The 23,056-nt window shown below is 40.9% G+C and overlaps 1 protein-coding gene across 6 annotated transcripts in view; it reads right to left on the minus strand.

The window, feature by feature from the left end:
- TM2D1 (TM2 domain containing 1) overlaps nt 1-23,056 on the minus strand; it is a 152,437-nt gene that overhangs the window by 127,210 nt on the left and 2,171 nt on the right. For all 6 annotated transcript variants that reach the window (XR_012849951.1, XR_012849952.1, XR_012849953.1 and 3 more), the window contains exons 2-6: nt 22,045-22,114; nt 12,507-12,612; nt 12,229-12,320; nt 7,158-7,231; nt 2,144-2,261 (exon numbers count right to left, since the gene is read on the minus strand). Coding sequence is in view for 1 of the 6 variants with exons in the window: in XM_075832720.1 (XP_075688835.1) it covers nt 2,151-2,261; nt 7,158-7,231; nt 12,229-12,320; nt 12,507-12,612; nt 22,045-22,114 (453 nt within the window). In the remaining 5 variants the exon portion in view is untranslated. The remainder of the gene's footprint in view (nt 1-2,143; nt 2,262-7,157; nt 7,232-12,228; nt 12,321-12,506; nt 12,613-22,044; nt 22,115-23,056) is intronic.

Consider the following 23,056-nt stretch of genomic DNA (forward strand, 5'->3'; position numbering starts at 1 on the left):
TTCCTGGCTCTGCTGCTGCTGCTGCTTGTACTTTTGTCCTCTGCTCCATATAGACCCTGGCTTACTGACTACTCTCCTGCTCTGCGTTTGGTACCTCGTACACCGTTGGTTTGACTCGGCTCGTTCACTACTCTTATTGCTCACGGTGTTGCCGTGGGCACTGCCCCGTTCCCCTAGCTTCTGTGTACCCTTGTCTGTTGTGCACATAGTGAGCGTAGGGACCGTCGCCCAGTTGTACGCCGTCGCCTAGGACGGGCCGTTGCAAGTAGGCAGGGACTGAGTGGCGGGTAGATTAGGGCTCATCTGTCTGTCTCCCTACCCCGGCATTACATAATCACAGGCCCATATACCTAGTCTACCCTGGTCCCTGACACAACTATGGACCCCCTTGTGACCCTGGCTCAGCAAATGCAGGGCCTCTCCCTACAGGTCCAAGCCCTGGCTCAGAGGGGCGACCAGCATGATGCTACCCTGGTAGTGCCCCCCACCTCACCTCTTGAACCCCACCTCAAGTTGCCTGACCAGTTCTCAGGGGACCGTAAGACCTTTTTCTCCTTTCGGGAGAGTTGTAAGCTCTATTTTAGTCTAAAGCCCCACTCCTCAGGTTCTGAGAGCCAGCGAGTGGGTATAATTATGTCCCGGCTCCAGGACGGGCCCCAAGAATGGGCCTTCTCCTTGGCTCCCAACGCCCCTGAACTTTCCTCTGTTGACCTTTTTTTTTCTGCTCTCGGGCTCATATATGACGAGACTGACAGGACTGCCTTTGCCGAGAGTCAGCTGGTGACCCTACGTCAGGGTAAGAGACCCGTTGAGGAGTACTGTTCGGACTTTAGGAAGTGGTGTGTAGCTTCTCGGTGGAATGACCCTGCCTTGAGGTGCCAGTTTAGATTGGGTCTGTAGAACGCCCTGAAGGACCTGTTAGTTAGCTATCCCTCTTCTGACTCTCTAGATCAGGTTATGGCTTTAGCGGTACGTCTTGACCGATGTCTCAGGGAACGTTTTTGTGCCTCCTCCTCTGGCTCCCCCATGATGGCTCCCGAGGTTCCGTTGCTTCGTTCTTCCTGCTCCTCCTTTGCCTGTGATTCTGCCTGTTTCCTGGCTCTGCTGCTGCTGCTTGTACTATTGACCTCTGCTTCATATTGACCCTGGCTTTACTGACTACTCTCCTGCTCTGCGTTTGGTACCTCGTACACTCCTGGTTTGACTTGGCTTGTTCACTACTCTTGTTGCTCACGGTGTTGCCGTGGGCAACTGCCCCATTTCCCTTAGCTTCTGTGTACCCTTGTCTGTTGTGCACATATTGAGCGTAGGGACCGTCGCCCAGTTGTACGCCGTCGCCTAGGACGGGCCGTGCAAGTAGGCAGGGACTACTGTCACTTCAACAAACTATGGGTAAGCCTTGTCCAATGCATTCTCTCACTAAGTATCTGTGTTAGATATTTGGAACCCCCCTGTCCATGTGTTACACTTAATATCGAGATTTATGCAACTTTGCTACTCCATATTGAGGCCACTCAATTCTACTACGTTCTATAGGAGGGATTTTCCTAACGTATTTGAGAGATTTTGCTTTTGTGACAATATAGCCAACCCAGTCTATATATCAATATTGCCGATATCTGCTTCCTGAACCTTTTTACTAGAGTCTCGTCCTTTTAATATATTGTATTATATACATATATTTTGTTATATAATTGTATGTCTGTATATGTTAATAAAAATTTGTACGTTTGATATATATCCCTGGCTTTAAACTCTCTTCTTTCCGTGTTTTTGGAGATGTGAACAGGGCCTAAATTTGCTTGTGATGTTTATATCTTTGTTTTTAGCTTTCTATGACAACACAGGTTATAGGTGTAAGAATATCTTGGTGGAACTACAGGTCCCAGCCGTTTCATCTAGAGCAACACGCACTTTGCTGTCAGTCTGTTTCGTGATGGCGGAGTTCAGAGTATAAGTTTGTAAGTGGAAGGTTGTTTTTTTCTATGACTATACGAACCATCAGAGTCAATGAAGTACATTTTGTGTTGAATGTATAAGAGATGGTATGGGCTCGAACTGCTCCTGTGATGCCGTACTAAGGCATCATGGCATTGATAGCATAGCCCAAATGAAGAGAAGCAGGGTGAAATCTAAAACTTACAGGGGTATTATGGGTAGGACTGGGACTCTCTGAATGTCTCATTATTGATAGCCAAGTGGATAAGTCTAGCTCCGTAGTAGTCGATAATATAACTGGATCCATCAGAAGGGCCAACAATCTGCAAGAAAGAAACGCAAACAATAAAAAATATCAAAATTACAGTAACTTGTGGTCTGTGAGAGATAAACACTGGTAATACAATTTTACAGTCGCATGTAGATAAACGTACACAAAATGTAGAGTAGATGTAATAAGTGACCCTCGACTGATCCTGAGCTGCATTATGTCGTAAATATACTCCAGTTACACCCAGAGCTGCATTCAGAGTCAAGCTGGGCATTGGAGTCCATTAGTAATGCAATTTCAGGGAGATGAAGTGACTGTACAGTGCATGGTGTAAACACTACATCTCCCACAATGCAAATCCGCAGGACATTGTCTGTACAGAGACCGAACCGGCAGGGATCGCTGGGAAATGTGGTCGATTTTCACATATATTTTGCATAAAATGAAATCTAATTTTAATTATATTCTCCTATAATGCCTTGTCAGCAAATAAACCACTATATAGAGATCTTTATAGGGGTTAAAGTGTTTTTTTTCTGATACAGAGCTCCAAATCCCCTGCTTAGATATACAGTTAAACGATAAAATTCTGTCTGCCTGCAGCCACCACTAGGGGGAGCTCACTGCATACTGATTATACATTGAACTCAAGTGGTTTTGATGTTATCTATGTCCCATTTTTTCTGCTGGTGTTTTTCAATAATAAAACAGTTTGCAGTAGATTTGGAGCTCTGTATCATAAAATCGGAGCTACAACCATTAAGATATTTAGAAATTAGTCAATGGATGCTTCGTGCGCCACCCTTGGCATTCTACAAGTCTGACTATCGACCACGAGAACTCAACTAAACACTGGTATAATATAAACGTGATGTGAACAGTCTCTCTGGACTAAGCTCCCCACGTTGTGTTTTATGTAAAAAAAAAAAAAAAAAAAAAAGTTATATTATTATATAATAAAAAGTTCTGCAACTTTTTAATATAACTTATACTTCCATTCCACTCCATTATTAAGATCTCTGCTCGCTGTCAGTGAACTGAAACATTTAAACACGGCTATTAATCCACTAAATTGAGTCTCGCAACTTGTTTGACAGCACATTTGGAAGAATTTCCATTCACTGACCTTAAGCAGAGATCTTGAAAACATTAAGTAATTGAAACAAAGTATATTAGCAATATACAAAGAATACCGAAGATCCCTTCAAATGTCATGAATGTGGTTTCTTTGTGAAGAGTTTGAAGTCCTCTGCAGCTGCCATGAAGGTCTTTGCCCGTCTCGCTGAGCAGACGCGACCATTAGGAATTACAACACAAACATTTCCGCACATTTTCATGTTGGAATTTGCGCTGCAAAATGTTGACATGACAAATCCAAGTGGAGCAACGGCTGCAGGAAATATCCGAGGGTCCATTTGATTAATGAGGACTATATGGGACTTCTTTTAATATTAGGGGAAAGTTGCACATTCTAGACCAGTGGTCTCTAACCTGAGGCAGGACTACAACTCCCAGCATACATTAAAGGGAGTCTGTCACCAGAATGTCCGCGTTAAACTAGTAACGGGGTATTGTAAAGGAGACTGACCTGTTTCTAACGTTTATTTTCATTTTCTGCCTCCTTTGTAGAGAAATCCGTTTTATTACGTTTATGCTAATGAGGGCGTTCCCATTGCACCTAAATGCAGTTACTTCGCTCCCCAGTTCAACCCCCTCGCTCCCTTCTTACATTGAATGAAAGGGGCCAGGCAGCGTAATCGGCGCGTTCGTGCCTGGCCCCGTACTATCTGTAACGCGCGCGCATCCCTGCTCTTCACTCGGCGCACGCGCAGTACGATCTTTCTGCTTGACGTTCTAATTGGCAGTACTGCGCATGCGCCGAATAAAGAGCAGGGACGTTGTGCATGCGCAGTACTGCCGATTAGAACGTCAAGCAGAAAGATCGTACTGCGCATGCGCCGAGTGAAGAGCAGGGACGCGCGCGCGTTACAGATAGTACGGGGCCAGGCACGGACGCGCCATTTATGCTGCCTGGCCCCTGTCATTCAACGTAAGAAGGGAGCGAGGGGGTTTGAACTGGGGAGCGAAGTAAGAGTATTTAGGTGCAATGGGAACGCCCTCATTAGCATAAACTTAATAAAACGCATTTCTCTACAAAGGAGGCAGAAAATGAAAATAAACGCTAGAAACAGGTCAGTCGCGGACATTCTGGTGACAGACGCCCTATAACACCCGGAGTATAATTACGAATACGGTCAAATATCACACTTTTGCTTTCTTTCTTCATTCAAAAGAATTTTGACATCTCGCCCCCCTCTTAACCAGCAGATGCGGTCGGTGACGAGCAGTACGTGTTGCGTTACGCATGGTATCTGTCGGATGAGGTTTTATTGGCCGTAGATCTGCTGATCAGTCACGCGGCACGTCAGCGCACAGAGCAGCGGCTTTACATAAACACATCCCGCTGGGACTATACATGCCAATGTCCCATGACTCCTCCCTAATGTCCCTCGTAGCGTCACTAGACCAGTACATAGTGCGGCATTATAGAATTATGGTGATCGGTGACGGATCAGCCATCAGTCGTCTCAAGAAGACAATCCCTTTCCATATGCAGCGTTCTTAAAACCACCAGAGGAGCGGGTGGGGGGTTCATACGCTCTAACCGCTCTATTAGCCACAGTAAAGAGCCACTAACAGTCACGCTGTCAAAACCAGCACATCCACGTATAGTGGACAATACTGCGAAAGCGTGTGGCAAATCAAAGTGTAACTAAACTTTTAAAGTGTCATTAACACGTAAGAAACTTTGATCGGTGGGGGCCAGAGAATGGGGACCCCCACTGATCACTAAAACAAAGCGGGAGAAGCGCTTATAAGCTTTCTATTTAATCTGTGCACCGCTCCAAGAAAAGAAACTAAAGCGGCACGGCGCTCACCTGGGAGCTTATGAAGCTTAGTTTTAGTGATGGGTTTGGGGGGGTCCTCAGTGCTTGGGCCCCCACCGAACAAAACTTCTGACATGTCAAAGCTTTTTAAAAAGTTTAGTTACACTTAAAAGGGGTTGTCCACTACCGAACAACTGATGACCTATCCACGGGATAGGTTATCAATATATCATCGGTGCGGGTCCGACATCCGGACCGTTAAGCCGCTCATGCTACCTCCGAGAACCGGATGTCGGACCCCCACAGATCATGTACTGATGACCTATCCGATGGATAGGTCATCAGTTGCCCAGCAGAGAACAACCCCTTTAACCCCTTAGTGACCAGCCCATTTTAGGCCCTAATGACCAAGCTATTTTATTCGTTTTTCTATAGTCGCATTCAAAGAGCTATAACTTTATTATTTTTTCGTCTACATAGCTGTATGAGGACTTGTTTTTTGCGGGATTAGTTGTACTTTTTAATAGCACCATTTTTGGGTACATATAATATTTTTATTAACTTCTATTAACTTTTTTTGGGGGGTGGATTATAAAAAAAAAAAAATTGAAATTCCGCCATTGTTCTATGTGTTTTTAAATTGTTGCCGTTCACTGTGCGGCGTAAATAACACGTTACCTTTATTCTATGGGTCGGTACGATTACGGCGATACCACATATGTAGAGGTTTTTCATGTTTTACGACTTTTGCACAAAAAAACCCACTTTTGAACTAAAATTATTTGTTTTTGTCTCGTCGCTTTCCAAGAGCCGTAACTTTTTTATTTTTCCATCAATGTAGTGATTTTTTTGGGCTTGTTTTCTGCGGGATGAGACGTAGTTTTGATTGGTACTGTTTTGGCGTGCATGGGACTTATTGATTCATTTTTATTACTTTTTTTGGGGGGCGATGGAAAAAAACTGCAATTTCGCCATTGTTTTTTGCGTTTTTTTTTACGGTGTTCACCTTGCGGTTTAAATTACATATTAACTTTTTTAACTGAGTCATTACGGTCGCGGCGATTCCATATATGTGTACTTTTATTTATTTTTTACAGTTTTACTAAATAAAACCACTTTTTATGGGAAAAAATGGATTTATTTTTTTACTGTAATTTTTACTATTAATCTTTATTTCACATTTATTATTTATTTCATTAGTCCCACCAGGGGACTTTACTGTGCGATCTTCAGATCGCTGATATAATGCTCTGGTATACTTCGTATACCAGAGCATTATTGCCTGTCAGTGTAAATCTGACAGGCAATCTGTTAGGACGTGCCTCCGGCGCGTCCTAACAGGCATATGTCCAGGGCAGACCTGGGGGCTTTTATCAAGCCCCCGGCTGCCATGACACCCCATCGGAGACCCGCGATTGCATTTGCGGGCCGCCGATGGGTGACGGAGGGAGTGCACTCCCCTGTAAACAAGTTGAATGCCGCGGTCGCTATTGACGGCGGCATTTAACAGGTTTAACGGCCGAGATCGAAGTAAACTTCGATCGCGGGTGTTGGAGCAGGAGCTCAGCGGTCATCAGACAGCTGAGCCCCGCCTCCAGCCTGCACGGGAGACCCGTGCAGGACTTAGACTAGGCCAACGTGAAAAGGCGTATTGGTGGTCACTAAGGGGTTAAGAAGCTGGACTTGCAGTGATTAACTAATCGCTGTTTAAAAGGAATATGTATAACCTATAATATATATATATTTGACTAACTTATGAGACTCCAGAGATGATAAAATATCCAGATACTGCCCACGACCAGAGCATTGTGCCACACCAGTATTACAAAACCCTACAAGACCGTATTAAAGTCAACCCATAGATATGGCCAGAGGATCAGCGCTGGGGGAGGATCACATGACTCCAAGAAAGACTACAAGACACGGAACCTGCAGGCCGAGCACTAGCATAACTACAAGGACTGCAATTGCAAAAGTCTCGACACCGGGATGAGTGCGCTGAATTGTGCAGAGGCAAAGAGGAGCCTAGAATGTAACCCTAGTGTGCGTGCGGAGCTCACCTGCATGGAGATGAGGATAAAATCAATGAGACTGCCGATACCACAAAACCCAACGGTGCAAAACTTCAGCATTCCTGCAAAGGAGAAAACCAGATTACAGACGCTTCTCCTCTACCTTGTAATACCAGGACATCAAATCCGCAAGACATGCAACGCTATATTCAGTATTATTATACAATATATTCTCTGGGGAGGAGACAGTTAAAAAAAAAAATTAAACTCATTTTAAAGGGATTGTATCATTACAGACAACTCGTCACATGGAAGCCGACTCCAGACATCTCCGGCAGAAAGCTGACTTTGCCAGGGGCAGTCTTAGCCAGTTAGACATTTTCGCTGTACTGACCACCACTGGGGAAATGTAGTATTACATGGCGGCCATTCAGAGGATATTTGTAGCAGCTACCAAAGGTTTTATGATTTAGTCACAGAGTCACCCGAGATTCATAACATTCATAGTCCCTGCTCTCTTTCCCAACTATGAGGCTTTTACACTAAATGAAATGCAGGGCCTGGTTTGTGGCAGCCTGGGAGTGAAAAGCTGAAAAAAAACCATAGGGGTTTAATACAATTTCCTGAGGGACATCTCCAAATAAAGTTTTCCAGCAATAACTAGAAATCGGCTATAAAGGACTTTTAGTGCCAATTTCCTTTTTCTAAAGAGCTTTCACTACATAATATAGAGATGAAGGAAACACTGGACTAGCTGGCACCGTGTTTTAGGATTTGTTAGGTGTTAGCACACAGATTTTTTAATTTAAACCTGGGGGAAGAGGAGCGAAAATTCTTCCCCTTCAATATCCGAACTTATATAATGTCCTGGAGCAACCTTCTGTTGAGTCTAGTGAGATCATAACCCCAGAATATATGATCTTAGTCTACATAAAAATACTGCCTGTTTCCACTCTGCGGTCTGATCCAAAAGTGATATCACCTCATTACAGCGCACGCAACACTCCGCTCATTCTCAGCGCTATGAACTTATAATAATGTAGATTTCTCTATATAATTGTTCAGATACCAGACCCAGAGCAACACGCCTTCAATGTTTTCCAAGTCTCAGGATTAGTGGAACTAATGCCCGTATAATGATGAGAGGAGCTTCATAAGAATAGCTGAACAATGCCAAAGTGGCCATAAATAACAATCTACAGAATCACGCAGACATGAAGCCGGCGCTACAGCAGAGGACAGGTGCCGAAAACAGCCGGGACCAGCGACATGCTGTAGTAATACTGTCTTGTATATAGGGGGCAGTATTATAGTAGTTATATTCTTGTATATAGGAGCAGTATTATAGTAGTTATATTATTGTATATAGAGAGCAGTATTATAGTAGTTATATTCTTGTATATAGGAGCAGTATTATAGTAGTTATATTCTTGTATATAGAGGCAGTATTATAGTAGTTATATTCTTGTATATAGAGGCAGTATTATAGTAGTTATATTCTTGTATATAGAGGCAGTATTATAGTAGTTATATTCTTGTATATAGGAGGCAGTATTATAGTAGTTATATTCTTGTATATAGAGGCAGTATTATAGTAGTTATATTCTTGTATATAGAGGCAGTATTATAGTAGTTATATTCTTGTATATAGAGGCAGTATTATAGTAGTTATATTCTTGTATATAGAGGCAGTATTATAGTAGTTATATTCTTGTATATAGAGGCAGTATTATAGTAGTTATATTCTTGTATATAGAGGCAGTATTATAGTAGTTATATTCTTGTATATAGGAGGCAGTATTATAGTAGTTATATTCTTGTATATAGAGGCAGTATTATAGTAGTTATATTCTTGTATATAGAGGCAGTATTATAGTAGTTATATTCTTGTATATAGAGGCAGTATTATAGTAGTTATATTCTTGTATATAGAGGCAGTATTATAGTAGTTATATTCTTGTATATAGAGGCAGTATTATAGTAGTTATATTCTTGTATATAGAGGCAGTATTATAGTAGTTATATTCTTGTATATAGAGGCAGTATTATAGTAGTTATATTATTGTATATAGAGAGCAGTATTATAGTAGTTATATTCTTGTATATAGGAGCAGTATTATAGTAGTTATATTCTTGTATATAGAGGCAGTATTATAGTAGTTATATTCTTGTATATAGAGGCAGTATTATAGTAGTTATATTCTTGTATATAGGAGCAGTATTATAGTAGTTATATTCTTGTATATAGAGGCAGTATTATAGTAGTTATATTCTTGTATATAGAGGCAGTATTATAGTAGTTATATTCTTGTATATAGGAGGCAGTATTATAGTAGTTATATTCTTGTATATAGAGGCAGTATTATAGTAGTTATATTCTTGCATATAGAGAGCAGTATTATAGTAGTTATATTCTTGCATATAGAGAGCAGTATTATAGTAGTTATATTCTTGTATATAGGAGCAGTATTATAGTAGTTATATTCTTGTATATAGAGGCAGTATTATAGTAGTTATATTCTTGTATATAGAGGCAGTATTATAGTAGTTATATTCTTGTATATAGGAGCAGTATTATAGTAGTTATATTCTTGTATATAGAGGCAGTATTATAGTAGTTATATTCTTGTATATAGAGGCAGTATTATAGTAGTTATATTCTTGTATATAGGAGGCAGTATTATAGTAGTTATATTCTTGTATATAGAGGCAGTATTATAGTAGTTATATTCTTGCATATAGAGAGCAGTATTATAGTAGTTATATTCTTGTATATAGGAGCAGTATTATAGTAGTTATATTCTTGTATATAGAGGCAGTATTATAGTAGTTATATTCTTGTATATAGGAGCAGTATTATAGTAGTTATATTCTTGTATATAGAGGCAGTATTATAGTAGTTATATTCTTGTATATAGAGAGCAGTATTATAGTAGTTATATTCTTGCATATAGAGAGCAGTATTATAGTAGTTATATTCTTGCATATAGAGAGCAGTATTATAGTAGTTATATTCTTGTATATAGGAGCAGTATTATAGTAGTTATATTCTTGTATATAGAGAGCAGTATTATAGTAGTTATATTCTTGTATATAGGGGGCAGTATTATAGTAGTTATATTCTTGTATATAGAGGCAGTATTATAGTAGTTATATTCTTGTATATAGAGAGCAGTATTATAGTAGTTATATTATTGTATATAGGAGCAGTATTATAGTAGTTATATTCTTGTATATAGGAGCAGTATTATAGTAGTTATATTCTTGTATATAGGAGCAGTATTATAGTAGTTATATTCTTGTATATAGAGAGCAGTATTATAGTAGTTATATTATTGTATATAGGAGCAGTATTATAGTAGTTATATTCTAGTATATAGGAGCAGTATTATAGTAGTTATATTCTTGTATATAGGAGCAGTATTATAGTAGTTATATTCTTGTATATAGAGAGCAGTATTATAGTAGTTATATTCTTGTATATAGGGGGCAGTATTATAGTAGTTATATTCTTGTATATAGGGGCAGTATTATAGTAGTTATATTCTTGTATATAGGGGCAGTATTATAGTATTTATATTCTTGTATATAGGGGGCAGTATTATAGTCGTTATATTCTTGTATATAGGAGGCAGTATTATAGTAGTTATATTCTTGTATATAGGAGGCAGTATTATAGTAGTTATATTCTTGTATATTGGGACAGTATTATAGTAGTTATATTCTTGTATATAGGGGGCAGTATTATAGTAGTTATATTCTTGTATATAGGGGGCAGTATTATAGTAGATATATTCTTGTATATAGGAGCAGTATTATAGTAGTTATATTCTTGTATATAGGAGCAGTATTATAGTAGTTATATTCTTGTATATAGGGGGCAGTATTATAGTAGTTATATTCTTGTATATAGGAGCAGTATTATAGTAATTATATTCTTGTATATAGGGGCAGTATTCTAGTAGTTATATTCTTGTATATAGGGGGCAGTATTATAGCAGTTATATTCTTGTATATAAGGGGCAGTATTATAGTAGTTATATTCTTGTATATAGGGGGCAGTATTATAGTAGTTATATTCTTGTATATAGGGGGCAGTATTATAGTAGTTATATTCTTGTATATAGGAGCAGTATTATAGTAGTTATATTCTTGTATATAGGGGGCAGTATTATAGTAGTTATATTCTTGTATATAGGAGCAGTATTATAGTAGTTATATTCTTGTATATAGGGGGCAGTATTATAGTAGTTATATTCTTGTATATAGGGGCAGTATCATAGTAGTTATATTCTTGTATATAGGAGCAGTATCATAGTAGTTATATTCTTGTATATAGGAGCAGTATTATAGTAGTTATATTCTTGTATATAGGGGCAGTATTATAGTAGTTATATTCTTGTATATAGGGGGCAGTATTATAGTAGTTATATTCTTGTATATAGGGGCAGTATTATAGTAGTTATATTCTTGTATATAGGGGCAGTATTATAGTAGTTATATTCTTGTATATAGGAGCAGTATTATAGTAGTTATATTCTTGTATATAGGAGGCAGTATTATAGTAATTATATTCTTGTATAAAGGAGCAGTATTATAGCAGTTATATTCTTGCATATAGGGGCAGTATTATATTAGTTATATTCTTGTACATAGGGGGCAGTATTATAGTAGTTATTTTCTTGTACATAGGGGGCAGTATTATAGTAGTTATTTTCTTGTACATAGGGGCCAGTATTATAGTAGTTATATTCTTGTACATAGGGGGCAGTATTATAGTAGTTATTTTCTTGTATATAGAGAGCAGTATTATAGTAGTTATATTCTTGTATATAGGGGGCAGTATTATAGTAGTTATATTCTTGTATATAGGAGCAGTATTATAGTAGTTATATTCTTGTATATAGAGAGCAGTATTATAGTAGTTATGTTCTTGTATATAGGAGCAGTATTATAGTAGTTATATTCTTGTATATAGAGAGCAGTATTATAGTAGTTATATTCTTGTACATAGGGGGCAGTATTATAGTAGTTATGTTATTGTAAAAATGATTTATTAATAATAATGAGTGTAACTGCTCTTTGAATAATATATAAAGTGATCAGTAAAGTCACATACCTAGAGCAGGGTAACCCAGGTAAAACCTGTCAGCTCCTAACCATCCAAGGAATAACGACAGCGCCACGGCCACTTTGTAGGAATAACCGTTTCTGCAAGTATTTAAAAAAAACAAAAAAAATAAAAACATTGTCACATTTCCTAATAAGTCTAAAAACATAAAAACAGAGTTTTATTCCAACATCTTTGTGTATCTGATCAGGTTATATAGACAATGAATTAAATGAATGAAGACACATCGGTCATCTCTGTAGACTGTACCGGGGTCTGGTACTTACACATTGCGGCAAGGAAAAGGTCTGAAGAACCCGACATCTTTTCCTGAGAATGTGGTTACATTTTCACCATCTTTACAGGAAATATTTGGTGCCGGGTAACAGGGAGCTGCAGAAAACACATGTATTAATGATCAATTGGGAAATGTACGGGAAGGCTAAGCAGCTGTGATTTTACATTTGATGGATTAAATCTAAATACAGAAAAAAAAAAAACCTTTAACATGGGTCCTGATGGAAGCCGGATTATCAAATGTTCTGGATGATCGAACAGTCTGGATTATTGGATAGTACTAAAAAATGTAAAAAAACCCTATCCTATATGGTATTCTTTGCTCTGTCTTCCGCTTCAGGCATTGTAAAACACCAATTACGTTCCAGACCAAACAATTTGGATTAAAGTAGTTTTCCAGCCAGTAAAACTTGATGGCTGATCTGCGGGGGGTCCCTGGAGACGGACGCCGACCCATCAGCTATTAATGGCCTATCCGGAGGACAGGACATCAATTTTTACTGGCTGGAAAACCCCTTTAAAGGCTTTTCACTGCATTACTGAGTGATTCTATATTATGTTATTGGACAACTTTCCGGTGTGCGGGTTCCACCGGGCAAACTGACAACAGGACAGGCTGCAGGGCACCCCCTCCCCTGCTGAAAGCCAACACGGAATTAATAATTCTCACAGCTGAAACGCCTGGTCTGATCTCGCCGAGGTCTCTTGTAGGTTTCTGAATAATAAATACAACTTTAGGGGGCAGTGAACCTTAACGAAAGGCAGGACCCCAAATAAAAAAAAAACACAATACGTTACTGTAACTTTATTTTTCATTAAATAAATGTTTCATTGGTTGTCCGCGCAGTCTTCTGCTTCTGGCCCTAAAGATTATCAGATGCCGGATTATGACCCTACAAAACGTCCATTCATGTTTTGCATATTGTAAATGAAATATTTTGCTACCTGGCAACCACTTCGAAGTTGCTGTTGACAGATCTTAACCCCTTAGTGACCAACCTATTTTAGACCCGAATGACCAAGCTATTTTTTTTTTCGTTTTTCTATAGCCTCATTCGAAGAGCTAGAACTTTTTTTTATTTTTCCGTCGAGATAGCTGTATGAGGAATTGTTTTTTGTGGGTTTGGTTGTACATGTTAATGGCTCCATTTTGGGGTACATATTTATTAACTTTTTTATAGAGGAAAAGAAAAAAAAAAGCTTAAATTGCGCCATTTTTCTATGCGGTTTAAATTCACGCTGTTCACTGTGAAGAACCTGTTACATTTATTCTATGGGTCGGTACAATTACGGCGATATCACAAATCTAGACGTTTATTATGTTTTACGACTTTTGCACAATGAAAACTCTTGAACTAAAATTATTTGTTTTTTCATCTTCACATTTCAAGAGCCGTCATTTATTTATTTTTCCGTCAGTGCAGTGATATAAGGGCTTCTTTTTTGCGGAACGAGACGTAGTTTTGATTGCTATTGTTTTGGGGTACATGGGACTTATTGATTAACTTTTATTATGACTTTTTGGGGGGGCAATTGAAAAAAATAGCAATTTCGCCAATGTTTTTGCATTATTTTTTTTACGGTGTTCACCTCACGGTTTAACCCCTTAATGACCGCCGATAAGCCTTTTCACGGCGGTCATTAGTGGGCTTTATTCTATAACGCCGCCATTCCACGCCGCTGCATTAGAATAAAGTAAACAGAGCTGTCAAATCTCCCTGCTCTCGGCTGCCAGAGGCAGCTGAGGGCTGGGGGCGTCCCTGCTCGACCTGGTGAGATCGACATAAGTATCGAGATCTCACCCGTTTAACCCCTCAGGTGCGGTGCTGAATAGCGTGCACCGCATCTGAGGGGTTATGGAGAGAGGGAGGGATTTCCCTCTCATCCAACTGACACCCGGCGATAAGATCGAGTGTCTGTGTCTCTGACGGCAGCCGGGGGCCTAATAAAGGCCCCCAGGTCTGCCTGTAGTGAATGCCTGCTAGATCATGCCAGAGTCATGACCTAGCAGCTGCCTGTCCGTTTTAAACGGACAGGCAGTAATACACTACAATACAAAAGTATTGCAGTGTATTATAATAGCGATCGGATGATCACATAGTGAAGTCCCCTAGTGGGACTAGTATAAAAGTAAAAAAAGTTGAATAAAGTTAATAAAAAAAAAAAAAGTTAAATTACTATTAAAAAAAAACACACTAAAGCAAAAAAGTTACACATATTTGGTATCGCCGCGTCCGTAACGACCCCGACTATAAAGATGTTACATTATTTAACCTGCACGGTGAACGCCGTAAAAAATTTAATAAAAAACAATGGAAAAATTGCTGTTTTCTGTGAATCCTGACTTAAAAAAAATGTGATAAAAACTGATCAAAAAGTCGCATCTACTCTCAAATGGTACCAATAAAAACTACAAGTCGTCCCGCAAAAAAAAAGCCCTCATACAACTGCATGGGCGGAATAAAATAGTTATGACTCTCTGGAGACGCAAGAGCAAATAATTTTGAAAAAAAAAAAAAAGTGTTTTTACTGTGCAAGTAGTAAAACATACAAAATCTATACAAATTTAGTATCGTTGCAATTGTAGCAACCCGCTGAATAAAATTATTGTGTTATTTATACTACACGGTAAACGACGTAGATTTAGGGCGCAAAAAAAGAGTGGCGAAATTTCAGGTTCTCTTCTATCCCCCCCAAAAAAAGTTAATAAAAGTTAATAAATAAATTATATGTACCCTAAAATGGTGCTATTAAAAAGTACAACTTGCCCCGCAAAAAACAAGACCTTATACAGCTAAGTCGACGGAAAAATAAAAAAAAGTTATAGCTCTTCGAATGTGACAATGGAAAAACGTTAAAAATGGCTTGGTCATTAAGGCCCAGAATGCAAGCGGGGGGAAGGGGTTAAAGTACATGTTAACTTTATAGTTTGCGTTATTACGGTGGCGGCGATACCATATATGTGTACTTTTATTTCTTTCTTACACACTGAATAAAACCACTTTTTATGGGGAAAAATGTGTTTTGATTTTTTTTTTACTGTAATCTTTATTAATCATTTTTATTTCAAATTAATTACTCATTTTTTTAGTCCCACTAGAGGACTTCACTATGTGATCTTTAGATCGCAGATATGCTTTTGGTATACTTCGTTTTACGCATCTTCGGGGCATTTTTTGGGCGCGTAATTAGGACTCCCATTGAGTATGGGAATTAGGCGTGTTATCGGCGCGTTTTACGCACCAGGAATTGACCAAATACGTTGCTTAAACACGCATGTGTAAAAAAAATGCTGTATGCACCACAATGCATTTGTCCGTTGTCAATGGGAAGATTAAAGAATGCGGTTTTGATGCATTTTTCAGGTGCGTCAAACGTGGCAAAAACGCTTTGAATACAGACCTTGTGAACAAGGCTTAAAACCGACAGGCAATCTATTAGGACGTGCCTCTGGCACGGCCTAATAAGCATATAGCCAGGGCCAGCCTGGGGGCCTTTATTAGGAAAAAAGTTAGAGGTCCAGCCTTTATTAGGCCCCCGGCTGCCATGACACCCCATAGGAGGCCTGCGATTTCATTTGCGGGCTGCTGATGAGGGAGGATGCTCCCTCCCTCTGTAAATGATTTAAATGCCGTGTCGCTATATTACACCACACAGGAGAGCTGACAGCTCCTCTATACTACACCACACAGGAGAGCTGACAGATCCTCTATACTACACCACACAGGAGAGCTGACAGATCCTCTATACTACACCACACAGGAGAGCTGACAGATCCTCTATACTACACCACACAGGAGAACTGACAGCTCCTCTATACTACACCCCACAGGAGAGCTGACAGATCCTCTATACTACACCACACAGGAGAGCTGACAGATCCTCTATACTACACCACACAGGAGAGCTGACAGATCCTCTATACTACACCACACAGGAGAGCTGACAGATCCTCTATACTACACCACACAAGAGAGCTGACAGATCCTCTATACTGCACCACACAGGAGAGCTGACAGCTCCTCTATACTACACCACACAGGAGAGCTGACAGATCCTCTATACTACACCACACAGGAGAGCTGACAGATCCTCTATACTACACCACACAGGAGAGCTGACAGATCCTCTATACTACACCACACAGGAGAGCTGACAGATCCTCTATACTACACCACACAGGAGAGCTGACAGCTCCTCTATACTACACCCCACAGGAGAACTGACAGATCCTCTATACTACACCACACAGGAGAGCTGACAGCTCCTCTATACTACACCACACAGGAGAGCTGACAGATCCTCTATACTACACCACACAGGAGAACTGACAGCTCCTCTATACTACACCCCACAGGAGAACTGACAGATCCTCTATACTACACCACACAGGAGAGCTGACAGATCCTCTATACTACACCACACAGGAGAGCTGACAGATCCTCTATACTACACCACACAGGAGAGCTGACAGATCCTCTATACTACACCACACAAGAGAGCTGACAGATCCTCTATACTGCACCACACAGGAGAGCTGACAGCTCCTCTATACTACACCACACAGGAGAGCTGACAGATCCTTTATACTACACCACACAGGAGAGCTGACAGATCCTCTATACTACACCACACAGGAGAACTGACAGCTCCTCTATACTACACCACACAGGAGAGCTGACAGCTCCTCTATACTACACCACACAGGAGAACTGACAGATGCTCTATACTACACCACACAGGAGAGCTGACAGATCCTCTATACTACACCACACAGGAGAGCTGACAGATCCTCTATACTACACCACACAGGAGAGCTGACAGATCCTCTATACTACACCACACAGGAGAGATGACAGATCCTCTATACTACACCACACAGGAGAACTGACAGCTCCTCTATACTACACCACACAGGAGAGCTGACAGCTCCTCTATACTACACCACACAGGAGAGCTGACAGATCCTCTATACTACACCACACAGGAGAACTGACAGCTCCTCTATACTACACCACACAGGAGAGCTGACAGCTCCTCTATACTACACCACACAGGAGAACGGACAGCTCCTCTATACTACACCACACAGGAGAGCGGACAGCTCCTCTATACTACACCACACAGGAGAGCTGACAGCTCCTCTACACCACACCACACAGGAGAGCTGACAGCTCCTCTATACTACACCACACAGGAGAGCTGACAGCTCCTCTATACTACACCACACAGGAGAGCGGACAGCTCCTCTATACTACACCACACAGGAGAACGGACAGCTCCTCTATACTACACCACACAGGAGAACGGACAGCTCCTCTATACTACACCACACAGGAGAGCTGACAGCTCCTCTATACTACACCACACAGGAGAACAGACAGCTCCTCTATACTACACCACACAGGAGAGCTGACAGCTCCTCTATACTACACCACACAGGAGAGCTGACAGCTCCTCTATACTACACCACACAGAAGAGCTGACAGATCCTCTATACTACACCACACAGGAGAACTGACAGCTCCTCTATACTACACCACACAGGAGAACAGACAGCTCCTCTATACTACACCACACAGGAGAGCTGACAGCTCCTCTATACTACACCACACAGGAGAGCTGACAGCTCCTCTATACTACACCACACAGGAGAGCTGACAGCTCCTCTATACTACACAGGAGAGCTGACAGATCCTCTATACTACACCACACAGAAGAGCTGACAGATCCTCTATACTACACCACACAGGAGAACTGACAGCTCCTCTATACTACACCACACAGGAGAGCTGACAGATCCTCTATACTACACCACACAGGAGAGCTGACAGATCCTCTATACTACACCACACAGGAGAACTGACAGCTCCTCTATACTACACCACACAGGAGAGCTGACAGCTCCTCTATACTACACCACACAGGAGAGCTGACAGCTCCTCTATACTACACCACAGGAGAGCTGACAGATCCTCTATACTACACCACACAGGAGAGCGGACAGCTCCTCTATACTACACCACACAGGAGAGCTGACAGATCCTCTATACTACACCACACAGGAGAGCTGACAGATCCTCTATACTACACCACACAGGAGAGCTGACAGATCCTCTATAATACACCACACAGGAGAGCTGACAGATCCTCTATAATACACCACACAGGAGAGCTGACAGATCCTCTATACTACACCACACAGGAGAGCTGACAGATCCTCTATACTACACCACACAGGAGAGCTGACAGATCCTCTATACTACACCACACAGGAGAGCTGACAGATCCTCTATACTACACCACACAGGAGAGCTGACAGATCATCTATACTACACCACACAGGAGAGCTGACAGATCCTCTATATTACACCACACAGAAGAGCTGACAGATCCTCTATACTACACCACACAGGAGAACAGACAGCTCCTCTATACTACACCACACAGGAGAGCTGACAGCTCCTCTATACTACACCACACAGGAGAACAGACAGCTCCTCTATACTACACCACACAGGAGAGCTGACAGCTCCTCTATACTACACAGGAGAGCTGACAGATCCTCTATACTACACCACACAGGAGAACTGACAGCTCCTCTATACTACACCACAAAGGAGAGCTGACAGATCCTCTATACTACACCACACCACACAGGAGAGCTGACAGATCCTCTATACTACACCACACAGGAGAGCTGACAGATCCTCTATACTACACCACACAGGAGAAATGACAGATCCTCTATACTACACCACACAGGAGAGCTGACAGCTCCTCTATACTACACCACACAGGAGAGCTGACAGATCCTCTATACTACACCACAGGAGAGCTGACAGCTCCTCTATACTACACCACACAGGAGAGCTGACAGATCCTCTATACTACACCACACAGGAGAGCTGACAGCTCCTCTATACCACCACACAGGAGAGCTGACAGATACTCTTTAATTAGACTAGCCAGATGTTCGTGTGTTATTGAGTCGATGTATTAAAGGGAAGGTGTCATGAACATTTTTTTTTTTTATAATATTGCTTTTAGTATGATATTAAAATATTTTTTATTTAATTGTGTTCTACTTTTTACTTTCTTTTACTTCTCTATGGGGGCTGCCATTTTATTTCCATCTCTGTAGGTGTCGATTAACGACACATACAGAAATGGAATGCGGCACATCCAACCCCATAGATAATGCGAACGGGAGCCGTTCCATTCACTGCAGTGTACGCCGTCTGTGTGGGAACAGCGCATGCGCCGCTCCCACACAGACCAAAAGGTCTTTGGCAGAGCGAAATACGGCGCCATTTTCATGTGGACCGGAAGCTGCTGCCGGACAGTAAGAGGACTATTTCCGGCCGCGGCTTCCGGCCATATGTTCAAGGAAGCGAAGACGCAAGAACTAGGAGCGAAGGCGGCAGGAGCAGGTAAGTTATGTTTGTGTATATTATGTTCGTGTTATACTGTCTGCTGAGCCCTGTATCTAATCCTCCTACACTGTGCAGTCGCTCAGAAAAGGGTGGCACACAGTGTAGGAGATTTGAAGATTCAACCCCCTCCTTCTCCTGGCACTAGCCAGAATAAGGGAGGGGGGATTGTGTGAGGACACAAGAGCGAGTGTGTCTACCCCAAATTTGCAGCATAAAGCAATGAGGTTGCTTTACCACATTGACCATGCTGCAATTTTGGGATCTGCTCCCTCTAGTGGCCAGCACATGGAAATGTTATAAATTAGAATCTAATTTATAATATTTCCTGACTTGTGAAAAAAAATACAAAATTAAAACAATGTTTAATCACCTACATAATAATTGTTTAACTAAAAAGAAAAAAAAAAAAATTTTCTAGCGACACATTCCCTTTAAGATACACATACGATTATTAGAATAAAGATAAGACTTACATGGTCTCTGGTTATGCCCAACTATTGTTGACTTTTGGCGAAACATACTGCACTTTGTCTCAAACGCTCGGTCTATAAAATGCCCCTCCACTATGCAATGGGGTTTATTTGGCATACTACGTCCCTCCATGACCCCTATCCCGAACAATCGCAAAAAACTACTATATTATGTCTCTGCGGCTGCTAGAAAAGCGACACTTTAGGTTTGGATAAACAATACACCCCCCACACATGGTATTTTTCTAGAAAAACGATCATATCTCTTCAGAATGGATTGGGTGGAAACCTCCGTTCGTAAAGAGCACAAAACTGAAAACTTTTTTAAGTAATGGGAGAACTTTATACCTCTCCTACCACTTTATATAAAACAAAAACGAATGGCATGCTTTGGTTCCACAACTTAGTATCTGGAACATCAACTGACTGGTGTGGCACCGATCACAATGATTCCTTAATCTCCGTAATGCATCATGAGGACAATGGGAGATACACGCGTCCATCCCCATCCCTCTATCCTCTCCTTCTCCATTTTCTTATGTATTATTTAGAATGTTTTATGTCCTATGATTCAGTGAATTTTGACACTTCTTCATTTTGTTTTTGGGGCAAAATCTGAGCCAATTATCGCTTTATCAATGATCATTTGATGTATACTGTGCAATGTGTACAACAACAGTATAAGTGTTCAGAGATGTATTTGCCATGGGACATCTTGTTGAGCCTTTGTTTGCTTGTTTGTAAAGTTTGCAAAATAAAAATAGTTGTTTAAAAAAAAAAAAAAAAAAAAAAAAAAAAAGGAGTTAGGCCTCATGCACACGACCGTGCTCGTAATTACGACTCGTAATTACGAGCACGGCCGGCCGGCCGCTTTTGCGAGCCGTGCTGCCATTATAAAGTATAGCAGCACAGCCCGTAAAATAGAAAAATAGAACATGTTCTATTTTTTTAACGGCACGGGCACCTTCCCGTGAGAAAACGGGAAGGTACCGTGGCTAACAGAAGTATATGAGCCCGTTATTGCGGGTCGTAAATTACGACCCGCAATAACGGGTGTTTTTACGGTCGTGTGCATGAGGCCTTAGGCTATGTTCACACGGAGTATTTTGCAGGAGGAATATCTGCCTCAAAATTCCGTTTGGAAGTTTGAGGCAGATTTTCCTCTCCCTGCACGCCGATTTTCGCTGAGTTTTTCGCCCGCGGCCATTGAGCGCCGCGGGCATAAAACACCGCGAAATACGCTTTCTCTGCCTCCCATTGAAGTCAATGGGAGGTCAGAGGCAGAAACGCCCGAAGATAGTGCATGTCGCTTCTTTTTCCCGCGAGGCAGTTTTACTGCACGCGGGAAAAAGACGCCGACGCCTCCCATTGAAATCAATAAGAGGCATTTTCGGACCGTTTTTGCCGAGTTTTGCAACGCGGTTTCCGTGTCAAAAAACTCGTCAAAATACTCTGTGTGAACATAGCCTAAAGATAAGACTTTAGTATCTGTGAAAAGCAACTTCTAGGAAACAAAGTATTTTATTTATCATATGCAGAGCAAAAACGAACTGAAAAACTAATAAACAGAAAAACATACATTCCCTGCTCCACATAACCTCCCTGTAACTCAACTCACTCACCGTCAGCCGTGAAGTTCACACATCGAATCGGTTCTTGTGTAGTCGGGTCTATTTCGGGATCCATGCACACATATGTTTAAGGATTAAGGAAGACGAGTGGTAAAACTTTCTTGTACATAAATGATTAACAAATGTAAAGAGAATTCCCAAACCCCAGACCAGAAAATCATACATAGTGAGTGCAGCTCTGGAGTATAACACAGGATAAGTAATGTAATGTATGTACACAGTGACTCCACCAGCAGAATAGTGAGTACAGCTCTGGAGTATAATACAGGATGTAACTCAGGATCAGTACAGGATAAGTAATGTGATGTATGTACACAGTGACCCCACCAGCAGAATAGTGAGTGCAGCTCTGGAGTATAATACAGGATGTAACTCAGGATCTGTACAGGATAAGTAATGCCATGTATGTACACAGTGACTCCACCAGCAGAATAGAGAGTGCAGCTCTGGAGTATAATACAGGATGTAACTCAGGATCAGTACAGGATAAGTAATGTAATGTATGTACACAGTGACTCCACCAGCAGAATAGTGAGTGCAGCTCTGGAGTATAATACAGGATGTAACTCAGGATCAGTACAGGATAAGTAATGTATGTACACAGTGACTCCACCAGCAGAATAGTGAGTGCAGCTCTGGAGTATAATACAGGATGTAACTCAGGATCAGTACAGGATAAGTAATGTAATGTATGTACACAGTGACTCCACCAGCAGAATAGGGAGTGCAGCTCTGGAGTATAATACAGGCTGTAACTCAGGATCAGTACAGGATAAGTAATGTAATGTATGTACACAGTGACTCCACCAGCAGAATAGTGAGTGCAGCTCTGGAGTATAATACAGGATGTAACTCAGGATCAGTACAGGATAAGTAATGTAATGTATGTACACAGTGACTCCACCAGCAGAATAGTGAGTGCAGCTCTGGAGTATAATACAGGATATAACTCAGGATCAGTACAGGATAAGTAATGTAATGTATGTACACAGTGATTCCACCA

The sequence above is a fragment of the Rhinoderma darwinii genome, chromosome 7, assembly GCF_050947455.1.
Source record: "Rhinoderma darwinii isolate aRhiDar2 chromosome 7, aRhiDar2.hap1, whole genome shotgun sequence".
Taxonomy (NCBI): domain Eukaryota; kingdom Metazoa; phylum Chordata; class Amphibia; order Anura; family Rhinodermatidae; genus Rhinoderma; species Rhinoderma darwinii.